Source organism: Pholis gunnellus (genome assembly GCF_910591455.1).
Source record: "Pholis gunnellus genome assembly, chromosome: 4".
NCBI lineage: Eukaryota > Metazoa > Chordata > Actinopteri > Perciformes > Pholidae > Pholis > Pholis gunnellus.
This window is the reverse complement of record NC_136530.1, coordinates 12,721,476-12,740,341: the sequence shown is the minus strand read 5'-3', so window position 1 is coordinate 12,740,341 and position 18,866 is coordinate 12,721,476. Positions and strand designations below refer to the sequence as shown.

General features: G+C 42.6%; 1 protein-coding gene across 1 annotated transcript in view; it reads right to left on the bottom strand.

Annotated features, from left to right (window-relative positions):
• Nucleotides 1-342: 342 nt before the first annotated feature.
• The window catches only part of camsap2a (calmodulin regulated spectrin-associated protein family, member 2a), a 39,434-nt gene continuing 20,910 nt past the window's right edge, over nt 343-18,866 (bottom strand). Inside the window, exons 5-19 of the mRNA XM_079158439.1 lie at nt 17,687-17,719; nt 16,486-16,627; nt 15,612-15,751; nt 9,646-9,742; nt 9,396-9,492; nt 9,141-9,172; nt 8,939-9,008; nt 6,753-8,784; nt 5,678-5,814; nt 5,153-5,373; nt 4,498-4,594; nt 3,812-3,877; nt 2,749-2,864; nt 2,248-2,366; nt 343-1,711 (exon numbers count right to left, since the gene is read on the bottom strand). Coding sequence (XP_079014565.1) covers nt 1,406-1,711; nt 2,248-2,366; nt 2,749-2,864; nt 3,812-3,877; nt 4,498-4,594; nt 5,153-5,373; nt 5,678-5,814; nt 6,753-8,784; nt 8,939-9,008; nt 9,141-9,172; nt 9,396-9,492; nt 9,646-9,742; nt 15,612-15,751; nt 16,486-16,627; nt 17,687-17,719 — 3,705 coding nt within the window. The 3' untranslated portion in view covers nt 343-1,405. The remainder of the gene's footprint in view (nt 1,712-2,247; nt 2,367-2,748; nt 2,865-3,811; nt 3,878-4,497; nt 4,595-5,152; nt 5,374-5,677; nt 5,815-6,752; nt 8,785-8,938; nt 9,009-9,140; nt 9,173-9,395; nt 9,493-9,645; nt 9,743-15,611; nt 15,752-16,485; nt 16,628-17,686; nt 17,720-18,866) is intronic.

Here is an 18,866-nt window from a genome sequence, read left to right as displayed (position 1 = left end):
TTTGTATTTATTACATTTGGTGTTTGGTGGATGCTTTTACCAAAAGTGGCTTAGAGTATCATAAGTGCAGACTTTAAGGTAAGTAAACTCAGTGTGAACTGAAGAATTTAATACTGCCAAGAAAGTACTAGTACAAAAATGTAATGTTAAAATCCTGATATTCATATAAAGAGAATACTTCTGTCTTGAGTCATATTACTGATACCAGTTGGTGAGAGTGTAATCACACATTATATTAACTATCTGTGAAGACAATGGACATGGTTCAGGCATTGTTTAACAATTAAAATAAAAAAAGTACTTTTATTTATTCACAAACTTGCTGTGAACCAGCAGCAGCGTGATCTATAACACTGGTTCTCAACCTTTTTGGCTGAAGCAATGCCTCCTCGTAAACCCCCAAGTGAAAACAAACCCGGTGGTTAACTTAAGGATGATTTTTATTTTCACTGGTCGTCAATTTTACTTCTTGAGGTTGCAACTACTTCTGTGTTTCATGAGGAAAGGGGTTTTTAACAAAACAATCACAAACATGACAGCATATTTGTATATTAGAAATATATTTGTCACACATTATAGATTAAATCGTCTGCAGGTGTCCCGACCCACAGGTTGAGAACCAGTGATCTACAGTAACGTCCTGCATTCTTTAAAATTACTTTCTCAAAAAGGCTTCTGAAAAAGCTGAAACCGCTTGACTTTGTTAAGCTGAGCACACATGTACTGTGTGGCTAGTGCTAGCTGTATGCAATATGTTTTTTGGCCCTTTGTAGTTTTACATACATTAATATACAAACTGTTTTACCCACAGAGACGAAGAAAAAAAAAAAAAAAAGCATTCTCCAATTACAAAATAAAAGCCTCTGTATATGCTGTTTTACAATCACCCCATTGCACTCACACGCCAAAACATGCTTAAGGCCACACATCAACAGCATAATGCTAACAAAAATCAATCTGTACATGAATTAAAAACATTCAGTGTTTCAGTAAAATGTCCGAGCATTCACACTGTCTCTTTTTTGATGTTTGGCACATAGGAGACAATAAACAACACTCACACATGCCTTCATTATTTGACTCAAACATGACAATCTCCAAAAACACAGAAGTGGGAAGCAGTTACATCATTCTTCAACAGTGGCATACATTCCAGGAGTCCATAATCATTGAGTCCTATTGTCCCCAGACTACATTAAGGAGGAAAAACAAGTGACAGGAATGCATTTAGAGGAAAAAACAAACAAACAAACATGAATAGTCAAAGATGCATTCATCTAACTGGCATTGCAGGTGCTTGAATCTTCATGGATATGTACAATGAGGTGCAAATTGAAATGGGTATGTTCCATTTGAGGAGGGGGGGGGGGGGGGGGGATGGTGATGTTTGTGGTGTCAAGTTCCATTAGGACTGGGCAGGCACTACTTTTTTAGGGGTGGCCAGCTTCTTGGTGTGCCAGAGATGGCTGTGGATCGTCACCGCGTCCACGGTGGCCGACATGGTCTTGGCTGGTATCTGACTGAACTGCTTCTTGTCCGAGTTGTACTTGTAGAGGCCGTCGATCATCTTGCGCGTGATGCTCTTGGGGCCGATGCCTGTCAGCTTGTTGATCTCATCCATCTCGGGGCAGTAAGTGTAGAGAGAGCGGAACTGGCAGCCGGAGTCTCGGAACAAAACCAAGAAGTTGTTGGCCTCCGATTTTTCCATTTCCTGTTAATGTCAGCGGAGAAAGGCTCATTAGATACAGTATGAAGGTCATGAATGCTAAAAGGAAGGCAAGGGTTTTGCTGACATTTGACTCATTCTTTGGACTCTCACGAGCATAAATGTAGCCATTTAAAAGTGCTTCAGACTGACTTGAATGCAAAAAATGTTCTGCCCTTCCCTTCTGCAATTATAACACATGCATTTCGACATCACTAATTCTATCAGTACAACAACAAAGTCCTATCATACTTTTTAATTTGAATACGGTTTTGGTTCAATTTGTACATTTAATATCCTGCAGCCTTCCCTTCATTGAGGGGGCTTTAACTGTGATACAACAACGCCATTATTTACAGTCAGTACTTTTGTGAGACATGATGTGCCTTTATTTCATACCAGTAAAAAGCAGACAGGAAAAATGGGAAGAAGGACAATCCACAATGTTAAAGGTCCGTGGCGTTCATAATAAATACAGCCACCGGGACACCCCGACCCCTGCAAGTGTATAGAGCGATATATTAAAAGCCCCCTGCCGGTACCTCCAGGATCTTGTTCTTTGGCCCCTCATTAACCTTGCCTGCGAGGCAGCAGTGGGCCAGAGCGTTTTGGATGATGTGCTTGTTAGATTTGGCACTGGGCTCCTTGTATAGCTTTGGTCCTGAATGAGAACAGAGGAGAAGAACATCAGGATGGGACTGTTGCCACGGTCAAGAGAATTTGAGCCATGAATGCAGCATTTAGATTTAGATCTACTGGGGTAGGAAACCAAAAAGGCAGTGAGACAAGAGGTTGACTTCCCTTTGAAACAATAAATAAATTACACTTTGTGTATGAATATTAGCCGCACTGGGTACAAAGATTCAGAAATTCATAACTATGTTTAGGATGTCATTCCATAACATTAATGCATTGCACCATTTATGCTTTCAAATTACATTTATTCCCCAAACTATTGTTGCTCAACTTAAACTGTAGTCAGCTAGTTTTCACATTTGCATTGACAACCAATGCTAAAGAAGATATGTCTGAAGTTGTCCTACCAGTGTACTCCGTGTTAGATGTAACAGAGGAGGTTGTGGAGCCATTTTCCCAATCCTTCTCTCCATTCCTGCTGCTAGATCGACTCGGGGACAGAAATCCATCTGCAGAATCTGGTCTAGAACCCCCCCCACAAACACAAACACACACACACACACATGGTGTTAGGTTACCTTTCTGCATGGCTGCTGAACACTCAGCAAAGTATACTGTAGACAGGGCAGGAAGCTACTGTACAATTACACAAGCCAACTAGATATCAGGCTGGTGGCTGGTGTCCTCTCTCCCGCCCCGTCTACATCACGTATAGATTCATTCTGTAGAGGAAACTGCGTGCACTATACCAGCACAACGTTTGGTTTTGGTGTCTGTTGTACAGTAACTAGTAAAGAAGCAAAGCTTTGCAAGCACAGGCAGTGAGTGCAGTGATATGAAGCAGTCTGGTGCATTCAAGGTCAACAAAATAGGTCAATTAATTATAGTGCAGCACTCGGCATTTACTTGCTCTTTTTTTCTGAACTGCAACTGCATTATGTGTCCCTTATATACGTGAACAAGTGATTTCCAAGTGAATGCAGCTTATTCCACTGGGGTCATAATGCTTAAAGTCAAACTTCGCTCGAATGTAAACTGCCCACATTAACAAGTCATTTTAGCTTTAATTTCTCAAAAGGCCTGATCATCTTCCAAAGCAAATGATATCCTGAATCTTACGAGCAGATTTCAAGACACAATTTAGGCTTAAATGACTTGATAAAATGGATGTCTTATGCAGGGCGTGTTCTACAGAACCGGTCTGAGACGTAATGACTAAACTAAACAATTCACTTTGATGTTTTATCAGGTGTGAATAAGGCACAGCGGGAAGGCAAGTGGAAAAGGACAAGTGATTGTTTAGTGGTGGAGACAAGCGCTCTGAAGTTAATCATAAGGAAATATGTTACTATTCCTTTAAGATTTTGATCAATCCCTAAAAATCTCAGCGTGGAGACAGGCGTTCAGTGCAGGACTGTGCTCAGGGCAGCGTGAAGAGCCTTCAGGTTTAACTGCCGAGCAGAAACTAACCTTCTCCTTCTCAGTTTAGGAGATCTCAGAAAGAAGAAGAGACCGCCAGAGGCTAAACTAGCACTTCTGACGTTTGTGAAACAGCAGGAAAGAAAGTATCGAAAGAAGGAAGGTAGAAGAATACAGGACACATGTTAAACCTAAGAACCGGAGTTAGTCTGGAGAAAGAAAATATTACCATGCACATGAAGAGAAATTAAAGAATTATGTTTCAAATTCACACCAAAGTAAACATTTCTAAGATTTTTTCAGGTCTCAAATCAAATATTAAAAGTATAATATGCCATAAAATGTCATAACATTGTCATAACAAAAAAAATCACTCTATATATTATACATGGATTTGATGCTCATTTACAATAGCTTAGTAACTGTAATCCTTAAAACAAGTGAACCAGGTTAAAATGATGAATTATTACCAATATTACTATTATTGCAGGGTACCATGTCTAAGTTTTCAGATTTTGTGACTACTATTTTTGATTGTACATCACACAACTAACTGGCATGAATGCACATTTTCACACTTAGCATGTTTAACACATTCCACTTCTATATTCCTGAGTGAATCAGAGTTATGCATCCAAAAGTATGACATCTTGTGTAATCTTAAATTAAAATCAAAAGGCTCCATCATTTATTTAAAACGCCACATGTTACAGCAGCGGCTACAGAAAACATCTCACCTTGGTGATCTCTTCTCAGAGTGAACGCTGTCGCTGTCTCCCAGGTTGAGGGAAGCAAGCGACAAGCTGGAGACTGAAAAGACACGTTGGCGTGAACCTGGATGTGAGACCAGATGTGACACAGCACGACACCATGAATAACAACAACAACAACACCAGGCTGTCCACTGTGTTTTGTGCCAACCCCGTCACAGAGCAATGCAGCCTCAGTGTTACGAATAAAATGAACTCTAACACCTAACATTCACATGGACACACCCTATTATACATGCGTACATATGTATTAACACACTATAAAATGCCTAATATTATTGACCTATAAAAACACATGCAAACACACACTAGCATTACATTGCTCCTTCAGTACATCATCATATTCAAGCTCAAATTTGAAATTCGGCTGTATTATTTTGGGCTTGGTAGACATTAGACGTTATACAAAACATTGCCAATAATAATACAAATATCAAAATGAACCCAATTACATTTTTTAATTGTTATTATTTAAAACAAAAAGAATGTATTATGTAAGAGTTATGTAATAAATATGATTAAGACATTCCCAAGTGGCACAAAGCAAAGTGGCAGCAGCACACCCATTGGACAGATGGGATGACCGTGACCTCACTGAGAGGGGGGTCTTCTCCGTGGTTACCTGTAGCAGCTCTGACAGGGGTTTTGGGGGAGTCCATGCTGTCGCGATGGATGGACTTGGGACGCCCCCGCCTCTGCTTGGTCCCGACTGGTCGCGGTTTGATGACGGTATCCATGTCCGCCATCAGTTTCAGCTGCTTCCTCCTGAGATATTCCTGCTTGATGAACTCCCTCCTGGCCTTGTCTTCCTCCTTCCTGGTGCGCTCCTCCTCTGCTTTCATTCTGAACCGCCAGTCAGGAGTCAGTGCAGACAAATACTGTTTGGGCTTTTTATTCAATAAATGGTGTAATCGCCAAAATAAATAAATAAAGTTCTAAATTGTAAGTTTAAATCTTCATTTAAAAACATTCAGCACTGCGGTCAGACTTTCTGCACAGTAGTGGAGCGATCTAATATACATGTTTCAAGATTTAAAACAACAAAGAAGAAAGAAAATAGAAAAGATGGAAAAGACTAGAAATCATGCTTATACCTAATATACCTGTGTGTTCTGAAAATGTGAATGGACTTATTTCCTGAACATACCGAGCTTCCTCCTTCTTCTGCTCCAACTCGGCCTCCTGCTGCATCTTCCTCTGCTGGCTCTCCTTCTCCCTCCTCATCCTTTTCTCTAACAGTGCAGCCCTCTTCTGAGCCATGTTCTCCTCTGGCTTTCCATCCGCCTGAGTCATTTAGGAAACAAAAGTCAGTCACTTTGAACTGTTTGAGGTACAGTGTGTTCTTTGCAGGGTGAAAATACGATAACCTTTAGTTAATATTATACATTACTGTTTTGTAATTGCTGCTCATTAAGCAAAGCTGACCTGATATCGTTGTGACACAGATTATTGTGTGACGTTATCTAAATCATTGTGAAAGGTCAACTCTCCTTTGTGTAATTAAATGAGACAGTAAAAAGGCTGGCAGAGGAACCACAGTAGAGGTATTCATTTTGTATCCACGTTCTTCATATTATGGGACTGTTTTGATTCCAACACAGGCACACAAAGCTGCTAATTTCAGTACAAATCGGTTTCATCTTAAAGTTGTCTTTCATGTGAACATCCTTTGCTCATCCCCCAGCATCCACCATCTATTCAACCCTTCTCCAGCCCCACATTTCCACAGCTGTGCGTGAATTATTCACAACAGCCCCAGTTTTATGACCTACATCGAAGCCCAGACTGCAGCTAGCAAGCTATCTTACAAACCCACAAATGGGAAGATGGAGCTTTTTTTCAGCTGACTTGTTTCCTGAACCTTTCATCATCTCGTGTTAGCAACGAAACATGGCTGCCTCAGGTTCAAATGCAACTGCCTTTTTTCCCCCAGAAAAGGGACACTACATTTTAAGGCGTGCAGTGGCATTGCATGGCTGCAAGCTGGTTGTTGTTGATGTTATGGTTTCTATAATCTATATTGGTGGTTCTTTGTTCTTATTTGTTGACTCCACCCTTCAGTTCCAGTGCAGAGTCCAAAGAAAATTTGGGGACATATAAAGTACATATCATCTTATCTAAAGAAGCATTGACTGGTACATTTTCATTCAACTCTCTTGAATGTGCAAATAGAGAAAGCGCTTCAAAACATAGACATTGGTGACTTTGAATTACCAGCCTACCTTGAAGAAGAAACCACGAGACATCTTATGTTCGTGATCCGGGCCTTCCACATCCTCCCGCTGCATCTCCAAACCATCATCCAGTGTCAGATCCTCCAGTGGCTTCACCACTGACAGAGGGACCTCAATCAAGCTACTCTTGACTTGGCCTGAGGCTTCTGGTCTGGGAGGAATCTCTGTAGGTGTCACCGTGAAGGTCTCTACCACAGGGTGGGCCAGAACCTCAGGGAATGATGACTCGATAGGTTTCAGGTCTGTAACTGACTTCTGAACTGAATCTGGTTCTGTGTTTTCTAGGTTGGAGGAGCTGGGCGGTAGGCTGGCTACACATGTACTGGCATTCTCCTTCTCTGGGGAAAGGAGGGACTCTGTGTCCTTGTTTTTATCTCCATCCGAGGCTATGGTCTCTGGATTGGCGGTTCCTGGTTTCTCCCCCATGTAAACGAAAGCACTAGCCAAGGGCTGGCAGGGAGAAAATCGCCGTAGCCTGGGGATGCTGTCGACAGAATGTGGGGCAGTTAGGACCCGATTGTACGGGGCCAGCTTTAGCTCGTTGGGTCGAACGGTGCGAGGGTTGCGTGAGTGGAAGGAGGCGGATTTGCGCTTGATGCTGGTTGGAGAGCGGTGGGTGGAACGAGGGGAGTCGGCAGGAGAAGATGGTCCTGAGGACCTAGTAACAGCTCGACTCTGTTTTTGTGGCGATGGGTTCGTATATGGAGGCGGGATTACCCACGCCTGCTGATGTTGTTTCTCCCTCATGGCCATGATCACTTCCTGCTGCTGAGCCAGTCGCTGCATCTCAGTCTGAAGGAAGGCTAGTGAATGGTTGAGTTTGTCAATAGAATGCGTATACTCAGTGAGATCTACCTCTGTTAGCTGAGCATGGCTTTGACCCCCTTCCTCTCCTGCACCAGGGGACTTTGTCCAACAGGAGGCTGTGCTACTTTGCTCTGCCCCATCAGGCGTGTCTGCCTTGCTCCTCCCGAAGCTGAAGGTGGGACTTGTTTTCCCTCCTTCCTCTCCACTGGCAGCCCCGTCTCCTTTCCTCTTAACCACATTGAGGAACACCGAGTGACCCATCTTTTGCCGATGCCTGGTAAAAGCAGCCTCCACTTTCTTCTTCTGCGCTTCGATGGCTTTACGTTTCTCCTCCAGCCTCAACCTCAGCTCTACCATCTCCGTAGCCATGACCTGAGCAGGGTCATTGGCTGGAAGTTGCACGGGTGTGGGCGATGCTTGAGCAGTGAGGGGAGGTGTGGTCTGTTGATGGATGGGGCTGTGCTCAGGGGTCGGGGCCCAGGAGACAGATAACGGGAGGCCTAACTCAGAGCCCTCAGGAGTGGTCTTGAGGGAGCTGCTGCTGCACCTACCCGAGTCTGGCAGTGATGGAGTATGCTTCCACTTCTTCTGGTCGGCAAAGCTTGTCATCTTAAATCCGGAGGGGGATTTGCTCTGACTGCTTGGGCAGGGGCTTGGCGTGTCTATATCCAGGTCCATGTTCACAGAGCAGTCTTTCAGAGAGGAATCCTCATCCAGCATGTCTTCCGTTCGGATATGGATGCCAGTGTCCACCTCGGCGGTGTCTGTGGTGCTCAGAGGCCCTCTGGAGTCCGACTCTGACACTGGCTCCAACAGACCAACACCAGCCCTGTGCTCCTGAGTGTGCAGAAAGAAACTGTTGTTGATCCCCTCCGCTGGGGGCCTATTTGGGCTTTGGATAATCTCAAGGGCTTCCTCAATGGAGGGAGTTGTTGCCTTGACACTTCCATGTCCGTTGGGGTAGGCTCGTCTGCAAGGCTCCTCATCCGCCAGGCTGTCTGGGCAGCCCTCCTCCTCAATGCCGACATTCTGACCGTTCACTGGCTGGAAGGACAGGTTACGCTTCATTCCATGGGGCAAGTGGTGGACCTTGAAACCAGAAGCGTCATCACTGCTGACGGACCGGACCATGCCACGCGTAGAGGACAGACCGGCGGAACCAGAGTCCTCTTTGTCAAAGGGGATGTCAAAAGACACTCCATAAGGCCCAGACCTTAACAGAAAAATAAAAAAGTAATTAAATCTTTTTTTTTTGTCTGGTTTGGCAACATCACAATACGCTTTTCTTAATACCCATGGGGATAATCATTTCTCTTGGGGATTGGATCATTTAAAGGAGCAGCACATAAACAGGACAGTAATGTTACCTCTTTTCTTTGGGCCAGGTGCCGAGGTTGCCATCGACAAAGGACATTGAGGTTGACCTCTTAATCTCTCCTGGATGACACAAATTAGCAAAGTAAGAATCAAAACTGAAGTTGTATTCTACAAGTATTCATATTCTAATATTCGTACCTACTCATATACGTTGGTATAAAAAAAACCTTGAAATAAGTAAACAAAGATTACCTGAGTTTCGAGGCTGGGGACGGAGGGGCAAACTAGAGAAAAAAGAGAAAATGACAGACGTGTTAATGCAAAAATCGTAAATGTAATATATTCTCATCGTCCTTTTTAGCTTTAATTTGTCTAGATAAAGGTGTTGCGGTACAAGCCAATCTTATTTGGCTTAATCATATTCACATCTGCCAGCTGCCCATCAGCCGGACCAAACTACGAGCCAGAGTTTCACAACGAATACCATCATTTTTTGGACGAGCATACCTCGGTCTTTCGGGACTTGGGGGTCTTTCCATGAAGCTCCTCTTGGTGACCTTGGAGATGGGGATAGCTGGTATAGTCTTCAACAAGGATGAGGGCTCTGAGGTGACACAACAGAGACAACTGACCGAACTGTGCTCGGTCCTCTTCGACCAACATTACCTCTAGCATTACCACTACCTCCTTCTACACACATTACAGTTGCTATTTGCTACTATGAAAGTTTTCGTGTCGTCAGAATTCAAGACCTTACCTGCGCCTTCGTCGTTCAGCATTCTGGGTTTCACAAAAGACGGCTTGACCACCTCAAACCACCCAAACAGCTCTGCCATGAACACTAAGTAGTTATTCTGGGAAAATATTCAAACAAGACTAAGATTAAAATCATGAGATTGGGTAATATAGAATCACTCAGTACAACTTCTGTTACAGTGAACAAATTCAATACACCAACTACACCGACAAAAACAATTGCATTGCACCTATTTCTCCAGCAGATGTCTCTGTAAACCCTGATAGAGAATCTGAGTTAATGAGTATTAATATCTCTCAGTCTGCATAAAACAATTGACCAATCTTGCTCCATTTCAGAGTATTCTCTTAAGATTGTATAGTTATATAGTTCAACCTACAGTAGAGTAATTTACAAGGGAACCATTTTCATCAACCTTTTCAGCAAGGGATTTTCCAAAAAATCAGTGACATTTATGTAAAATAAAGAACGGATTTCCTGATGTATTAGGAGTCAGACTTCTCACACTGTAAGAGTTTATGCAGGCCAACATCACGGCTTCTCACATGCTAGATAAGCTAATCTTCCACTTAGCTAATAATGTCAACAGTACCTGTGGCAGTGGAGAGGAGTGATTAAGGCATTAACCTAATTTTGTAAAACAGAGGTCAGCTATTTATTCTGTTCTCAATCTCCAGCATGCAATCCAGCAGCCGACCTGAATTGGGTCGGGGAAGAAATGTTGGGAGGGATTTTTGACACTGCTGAGTCTGGTCGTGTCCGTGTCCTGAATCAGGTCAACGTGCAGCGGGAGGTCAAACTGCTTGAGGACACTGCGCTGCATAAATGCCGATCTTACAAAGTAATTTCCCTCAGTACAACATTTGCGCAAACCCCAATGTTTTCCCCTCTTATAACAGAGGAAATGTGTGTGGACTATGACTGATCATTACACTAGAGGTGCACTGTATAGCGAAAAGATGTTGCCTTTAACTGACAATACTCAAAAACACCACATGGCTCACACTGATTATTTTGTCTGCCTCGTTGTCAGTGTTGAACATCCAGTCAGTCGCATATTCGGTCAAACCACTGCATTTTTAAGATTTGTGCCGTCATGAGTGAAATAAAAACAATATAAACAAAAAGTCATGGTCTTGAAACAAAGCAAAGAATAAGTCAAATTTCCTAAAGTAAAAAAAAAAGAAAAGTTATTTCGTATTGCAAAGGAAGATTTCTTTACCGCAGTCACATCTTTCAAGAATCCATATTTAATCAATTATCGTGCCAAACTGGGCGTTTATGGCTGGGAACATGCCGGCACTCACAAATGCACATGTGCACACAATATGCAAAACGAGTGCAGTGAAGCGGGGGGCGACCTTGAGGAATCCCGCCCCCTCCCCACCCTCAGTCCACGGTCGCCAGACAAAGACAGTGCTGCATGGCTCAGCTCTAAAAGGTACCTGATTTACCTCATCAGCAACATTTCACTCTCCCAAGCACACACACATCATTCATGCAGCCCCCCCCCCCCCCCCCCCCCAAGCCCCCCAAGTACAGCCCCAAAGCACACCAGGAGGGGCAGAGGCAATTAACACCAGTAGCAGTGATCTCCCTTGGGTGTTACTGCAGCATTTTAGCAGGTTTTGTGGACTCTTTTTTTGTTTTATCACATGCAAGAAATTAGAGGTGCAAACGTGTGAAAAGGTGTGTAGATATGACACAATCTAGTTGTGAGGAGCTCTAGCGCACATGGTTACCAAAGCAATTAAAATAAAGCAAAAAAAAAAAGAAAAAAAGAATGAATTCTCATCTTTACGTGCAAATTAAACGTTTGCTTCCTACAGAACGCTTTTCATCAATCAGTCAATTAAGGATTATAATCTTTTCCATCGTGTTTTTCGATGTACAGTATATCACTTTTGCCATTTTCTTACAACTCTCATAACTAACTTAGGTTAAATAACACTTCAGCATCGAATTACTAACAAATAGCTGGTTGAATGCCAAAGTGCAGGTTACCTTTAGGTGTGTTCAGCATGTAAACGCCTTCCTCAAGATGAACAGAAGAAGAGAGAGCCAGAAAAAAAAAGAAAGAAGAAGAAGCAGGAGAGACAAAGATCTCCTATCGTCCGCCCAGATTTGTAGCAAAAGCCCTCCCTGACTTCTCCCTTCCCATCTGCCCGTCTGACTACTACTGACACACCAGGTGTGTGTGTGTGCGTGTTATCGCTTTTTACCACCAGTCAGCAGTCACACCCGCTCACAACGAAGCCCAAACAACCAGCCACCGCTCCACCACTACACCTATCTCCTCACTGACTGGCTTTACTTCCCCTGCCACAGTCTGCAGTGTTGCCAAATCGGTCTTGTCTGGAGATTTGAGTGTCAGAGTGTGTCACTCTCAGGATGAAAACAGGAACCTCATTGGTGATTACGAGAAGAGAGCTCGGGGGTTGGAGGGCGCTAATCCACTGTACATGCACGGGCACAAACAGCCCAAGCCTGCATGTGCTACACATTCAAACACAAACTGTGTATTGCAATACCAATGTACGGGGTTTGAGAGCATAAAAAAAAAAAATTACATTATCCAACTCAGCAAGACACGGAGCTTAGACACACACTGAGCTTTTCTCTGGGCATAAATGTCAACAATCATTGAGCCAGAGGGTTAATTAAAGGATCTAGGTCCTGCAGCCAGACACTCATTCTATTGATTTATCAGGCTGCCCTCAGAGAAACCTTTCTAAGAGTAGAACAAAATAATCTAAAGAACAATGATCTTTTCATGTGAAAATTTGACAGACAAGCAAGCATAACGTGTGTTTTTTACTTAGTTTGTAATACAGTTTCAGCCGATACCTCACAGTGGAACAAATACAGTACACTTCATTGCTGATATCCAACAGTCAGACTGTAGGTGACCCACAGACTTAAAGCCACGTTGAAGAGGCAGCTTATGAATTAGAGTAAGTGTGTTAATTGCCTTCCTCGGGGCAACCTCAGCACGTCTGCTGCCATAAACCTCCTGGTAAAGAATGCTGGCGAAAGCCCAAAGAAGGTGAATTTCATTTCTCCCTTTTGGATCCGCAGATGGTAATTTAGATGTGCTGTGAATTAATTAAATGAAGAGCCAGTAAACGGGAGTGGGTTGGCGTGATTTACTAGCCCGGTGTCCATTAGGAAAGGACGGCCTGAGTAATGTGTGTATGGCTTTGGGGGTTGGGCACTGAAGGCTAGTTTATTGTCTGATTCAGATACATACTGAATATAATGTGGACGGATCCCGCTTTCACCAAACATACAAAACACTGTGTTTTATGTAGACTTTCACCCCCGGAGGGAAGGGAACAAACCCTGAGCTCACATGGAATCCAACACAGGGATGCCACATAACTGTCATTGTTGTATTTATAGGAGACGTGCATAACGATGTGTTATGTTAGTGTATAGCTGAGAGTACACTCTCAGCTGTGTGTGATATTGTCATGGTGTGTGTGTGTGTGTGTGGATGCTTCAGTGATGTCTAAACACATCCTCAAGCTCCCAAAAGATGCGGTACCTCTTTCTCTATTTCCTCCCCTCAGTCCCTCCCGTCTCCCCTCTCACCGTTTCAAAAACTCGCTACTGGTGTAAGTGTTATCGCTCTTCCTCATCTCTTCTCTCCTGTTTCCATGTTCTCCCACATCAACACCTCTCTCACTTCCCCTCCCCACTAATGTCTCGGCTCGATCTCTATAATAAGATCTCCATTAGTATGACGGGCCACCACGTACAGCTACTGACTGCCTGGAAACTGGGTCAAGGTTACAGAATCTAACTGGTTCTGGTCTCAGGGAATAGCGCTGCCCTGCTGGGATGTTTCTTTATCCTTCATGAAATCAGTGTCAGCAGAATACTGCTACTGGCTGGTTCACACGACTCAATTATTTCCTTTTTGATGCCGTGTGTTTTGTCAACGTGTGTGAGTTTTGAGCTGGTCGGGGTACAGTTATCATCTCACTGGAGCTCTATCGTTGATTTACAAATACAGAATATACATATTACTATAATATTAGTACAAATATCAACATTGTCGCTGCTGTTACTGAACTCTATGTCTCTGCTCGAATACTCCAGGACTGTTTCATGACAGAATGAAGTGAAATGATTTGACTTTTTCTCTGTTTCTCTCAAATCTGTTTATATATATATTAAAAAGGGTGTTTCCATCTCTATTACAAAAGTTGTATCAGTGTCTATTGAATCAAGTGTGTGTAAAATGCTCTCAAAGGCAGTGTGGAAACACAGCGATAACTTTTGTGTCAACAGCTTGTTTTTAAATGTAATGTGTCTCGAAAGCTGACGTTGAGTCAGTAGACAGTCTACTGATGTTTGTCCTTTCAGTGGCCTGTGTTCAGTCTGTGCTGAGGACAACAGCTCTCCGTCAGAGGACATGCTGAGGCACAGCCAAAGTCATCCAGACACATCAGCTGTTTTTTACTGATTCTGCAGCTCTCACTGAGATGGACTCAACAGGGACAAGCACAAACACACAGCACTGGAGGGAAAGTTACAACAAACCACCAGACCGATTGTGACTTTGTTGTGGCAGAGTGGTAGGAGTCGCTGTTTTAGACGTTGTGGCTATTTGCTGCTGACAAAAATACATCTACGGACACAAATAGAACGAGATTTTTAGAGCGAACACTAATCTTTTACACACACATATACGAATATATATATATAATCGTCATGCACACCCGCACAATGCATTTATGGAGAATGTGTTTGTCCACTTTAAGACCTTGTTTCCCATAAATATTACAACACGGGTTTTGAGCAAGAAGAAGGATAAGGACAAGGATAAGAACAACCAATAGTGACCCTGATCAAGTAAAACAACATGTAGCTGAAACTACAGGAAAGCTAGAACAAAGCCTGTGTATTACTTGTAATAATCTCCTGAGTCAGTGAGAGACACACAGAGAAAGAAAAGGACAGGACACAGAGAGACAAAGTATGGCAGTAGAAAATCCCAGAGAGTCAGAATGAAGAGGGACAGAAATGACGAAAGAAAGAAAGTAAGAATGGGCAATAAAGTTTTGAAAAGGAAATTAGGAAAGGAAGGCAATGAAATAAAAAGGAAAAGGAAATTAAAAAAAGGATGAAAAAACACTTGCAGACATGTTGGGAGAGCAGTGCAGATCTCCAGGATTGTGGTTTTTCCACAGCATGACTCACCACACTGGCCTACAGAGTTGCTCATTATCCTCTCTCACTGCAGACCGCACCATATGGTTTTATAATCAGATTTGTCGAAAAACCCCATGAATGAATGAACACATACATGGTTTGTATTGGTTCACGGAATCAATCGTCAACTGGATTTTACCTTTACACTTTGATTCATCTGTTGTTGTGTCAATGTGCCAACTGGCATAACTCAAAGGGTTAAAAAAACTTTAACAGCCATTTCAGGTGAGGTCATATTTTTTCAGATGGTGGTTTTTATACTAACTACAATTGGCATTTCTTCTTCCTGCAAGCACACACACACACACACACACACACACACACACACACACACACACACACACACACACACACACACACACACACACACACACACACACACACACACACACACACACACACGGCCTATTATAATAGCTCAGTTTCAACAAGTCTGTAGCTGAGCAGTTTAAATTCTGGGAGATAGATCTCCAAGGCTGTTACGACGATTACACACTAACTGTAATGCACTTTCAGCGTGGAGAATTGGTTTGCAGAGAGAAGCTTTGGACGCCAACCAAACAGGATCAGTATCACAATACAAGCATACAAGCATGGAAGTTCTTTGCAGTCATTGTTTTGACTGGAAAGAACTTAAAGTCTTTTAAAAATGATCATTGAGCTCAATTTACAAGACCACTTTAAAATAAAGAAACTAAATAATGATTACAGCCTGCACAGCTTAGAAGATAAAACAGGTTCAAAGCAATGATGTTGGAGGAGGCGTACAGCATGTCCTCCAGGCTGAAATGGCAGCAGCTGTTCAGGTGGTCTTTGCAGAAGTCCTGTATGAGCTGCAGGTTGTACAGCCGATCAGCCAGCGTCATGTTCTCCTTCAGACAGACATCTGGGAAGGCAGAGGGAGCCATCAGGTGTCAGTATGGATTTGATGGTTAAAAGGGGTTCTGGTTAGAACACACACCTCCGGGGTTTTCACTGCGCTTTAAGATCAGAGATTAGTGCAGCGTGTTAAGTACAATGTTGAGGAACTTTAAGTAAGGAACTGCTGAGGTGTCAAAGCACAATGGTTTGTGACTGACCAATCGTGACATCATGCCTCTGTGTGTCATCAATCTGCAGGCGGAGCTGTGTGTTAATACGGCATCTTGTGAGTGATCTTTTGTCCCTGATGTGTGTGTGTGTGTGTGTTGGCCACACTGTCAACACACTTCATTAGCAAAGTGATGTGATTATGTTGCATCTTTTGTTCATGATTGATCTTTGATCTAATGAATAAATCATTCGGGGCAGGAGCCAAAATGGCACAAATCAAATCCCCAAACATTGTAACTACTGTAAAAAAAAAGAAAATCTAAATAAACTGTTTCCGATTTTGTCTTCCATGCTAAAAATGAAAACAAACAATGTATAAAAAAAGAGAGAATCACCCTAAGCTCAGCTATTTGCTTTGGGTTTGAAAATTGTGTTTTTTTTAGCGTGTAGTTGAAATGTGTTCTGAAAGCAGATGTTTAGCATTTTTGGTTTCAATGGGCAGAAACAGTATAAGAGCCACACACACACACACACACACACACACACACACACCCTTACTTCAGCCCACACCAACTGTAAGCTCCTTACCCTCCAATGGCAGCAGCTGAGGGCAGTAGAAGTGTAGCAGAGCGCCCAGGGCCGAGCCGTCTGTGCTGTCTTTCAGCAGGTTGTCCACTGGGGGGATCCAGGGAACCAGCTGGGTCGACGCCTGCTCCTTCCTGTAGCGAGCCTGCGTTACATAAAATACACGCCTATAAATCAAACCGCACTGTGCAACATTAACCTGCCTACATCTGTAGTACCCATTGGGCCTACTATTGTTTCTCTTTCAATCATTAATTACAGCTGTTAAATTAGTCATGTACAGTAGTTTAACCACCATAACAGCTGTATCTTTATTGTCTCGTTAAACACTTTAGAACACATTTTGGGGCTTCATTAGATTTACTCATGAATGAAGGTAATTGAATTCTTGCGGTGCTTTACAGTGAGAGTTGTAAAATGTTGAGAGGGAACAAAACCCACTATGGTAAACATTTGTTCTGCACAAAAAATTATTTTTTGAGGTGTTGTGATCTTTGTTAGTCCTAATGGTATAACAGAAAACTATTATCTACAGTACATGTTGAGCATTTTCAATTAAACTTAAATATCGATTTACAAACAGCACTCTAAATAAACAGGTGTCAACATTTCATATGGATGTGCCAGTTGTTTACGTGTGGTTTTGTGTTTTAATGGCATTAATATTTACATATGGCTTTCCACTAAAACCCACACTATGTTTGAGGCAAAGAGAGACAATGTTACACGAGGGCCTACAACGAGAGCTGGTGCAGGGAGTCTGAAACAATTAACAATGCCAAATGCTCCCAGAGCTCCCAACTCTGAAATTAAATTCTACTAAAATTAAACATTTATTTCATTTTTTTTGGCTAATCCCCTCGGGACCTCTTCAGCAATTCCCCAAGGGCGTCTAGTTCCACTGACAAGGACCTTCACAATGCTAAACTGCAATGAATAGAGACAGCAGACTAGAGCTGATTCATAATGTAGTTCACACTCTACTGCTTTAATAATTAAATGTGTAACATTTTCACAATTTCTTTTCACATTTGTACTGTATAGTATAGCACATGGATGCAGAATTAAGGGAACACTTGATAATCGAAATAGGGGAAGAAAGAGAAAAGCTGTGTTCACGTCACAGAGAGATGTGTGAGGGAGCAGAGACGGTCACTATGGACACATATAGATGAAAGAGCGTAGCACAGATTAGTTGACTCACGGGCACAAGCTTCATGTACCACTTGGTTGGAGACTGCAGCAGCAAAGAAATAGAAAAAGACAACAACAGAGAAATACCTGTTAGTGAGATTAGTTGCTAATGCGATTAGTAATACAAGAAAAGACATGACAGCAGTGAGATCAAAAGGAAGAGAGAACCTGTGTGCTACTGAGAGCGCACGAATAGCAGCCAACACAACCCAAATAACCCTGAAATGTTGTTAAGTGTAATGAAGTGTTAAGTTTAAAGTGTGTATTTTAGGCTTTTGCTGCTTATACATCTACAGAATAAGAGTTTAGTTACGACCAGATCAAATAAAGGTTACTTCATACTCATAGTCATACTGCGTGACAAGAAATTGGATCATTAGACCTGCATGTAATCTGTAATGCATGTAGGACTTTGTCCATCAATAGGCATGCGTCCTTGTCACATGTCTTAAAGATACGCTCCCTGATTTTGTTAGTGTCCAAAGTGTCCCTAAATCCACACAAATCCACTGCTAATGTGTTAAAACAAACAAAACTCTGAATTGTGCGACTTTAAATTGCTGAGATGAAGCTTAGAATTAAGAAACACCTGTATGACACCAACAAAATCAGGAAATGTATCTGATCGTCGCTGAAGAGGGGAGCCTCAGCTCGACATCCAGAGTAGCTCAAATAAACTGAATAACAATCCCGCCGCACGAATGTAGTCAAGCTGTCAGCTATCCACTGGCAATGTAAGCTGATTCTAAAAAGAGGAGAGGCTTGGCTCGGTTAATAGCTAATTCCCACACTACCTAGAAGCATCAAAGAACCGAATGTGAGTGCCACTCAAACCGGCTGGCAGGTGCTCAACTTCAAACGGTGAGCCATGACTTGTGAGAAGAACGCGGCCGCTTTGTACTGAAACTGACAAAATAAATAATAAAAAGAAAAAAAAAGGGAGGAACAGATCAGCTGTAGCTTTCTTGGATTTTCCTGATTTGATTAACGTCACGGCTCTCTGAATGCTAATTTCAGTCAATAGTAGGAGTCTGATGCCATCAGAGGAACACACGTGATGTAATCTAATCAATTCATTAGTTAATCAGGTTTATCTGTCTGCCGGTGAACGGACTGCCTTTGAAACCGGAGCATGAATGTGACTCTCTTGATGTGAATGCGTGGCTTGCTTGTGATAAAAATGTAAAGAG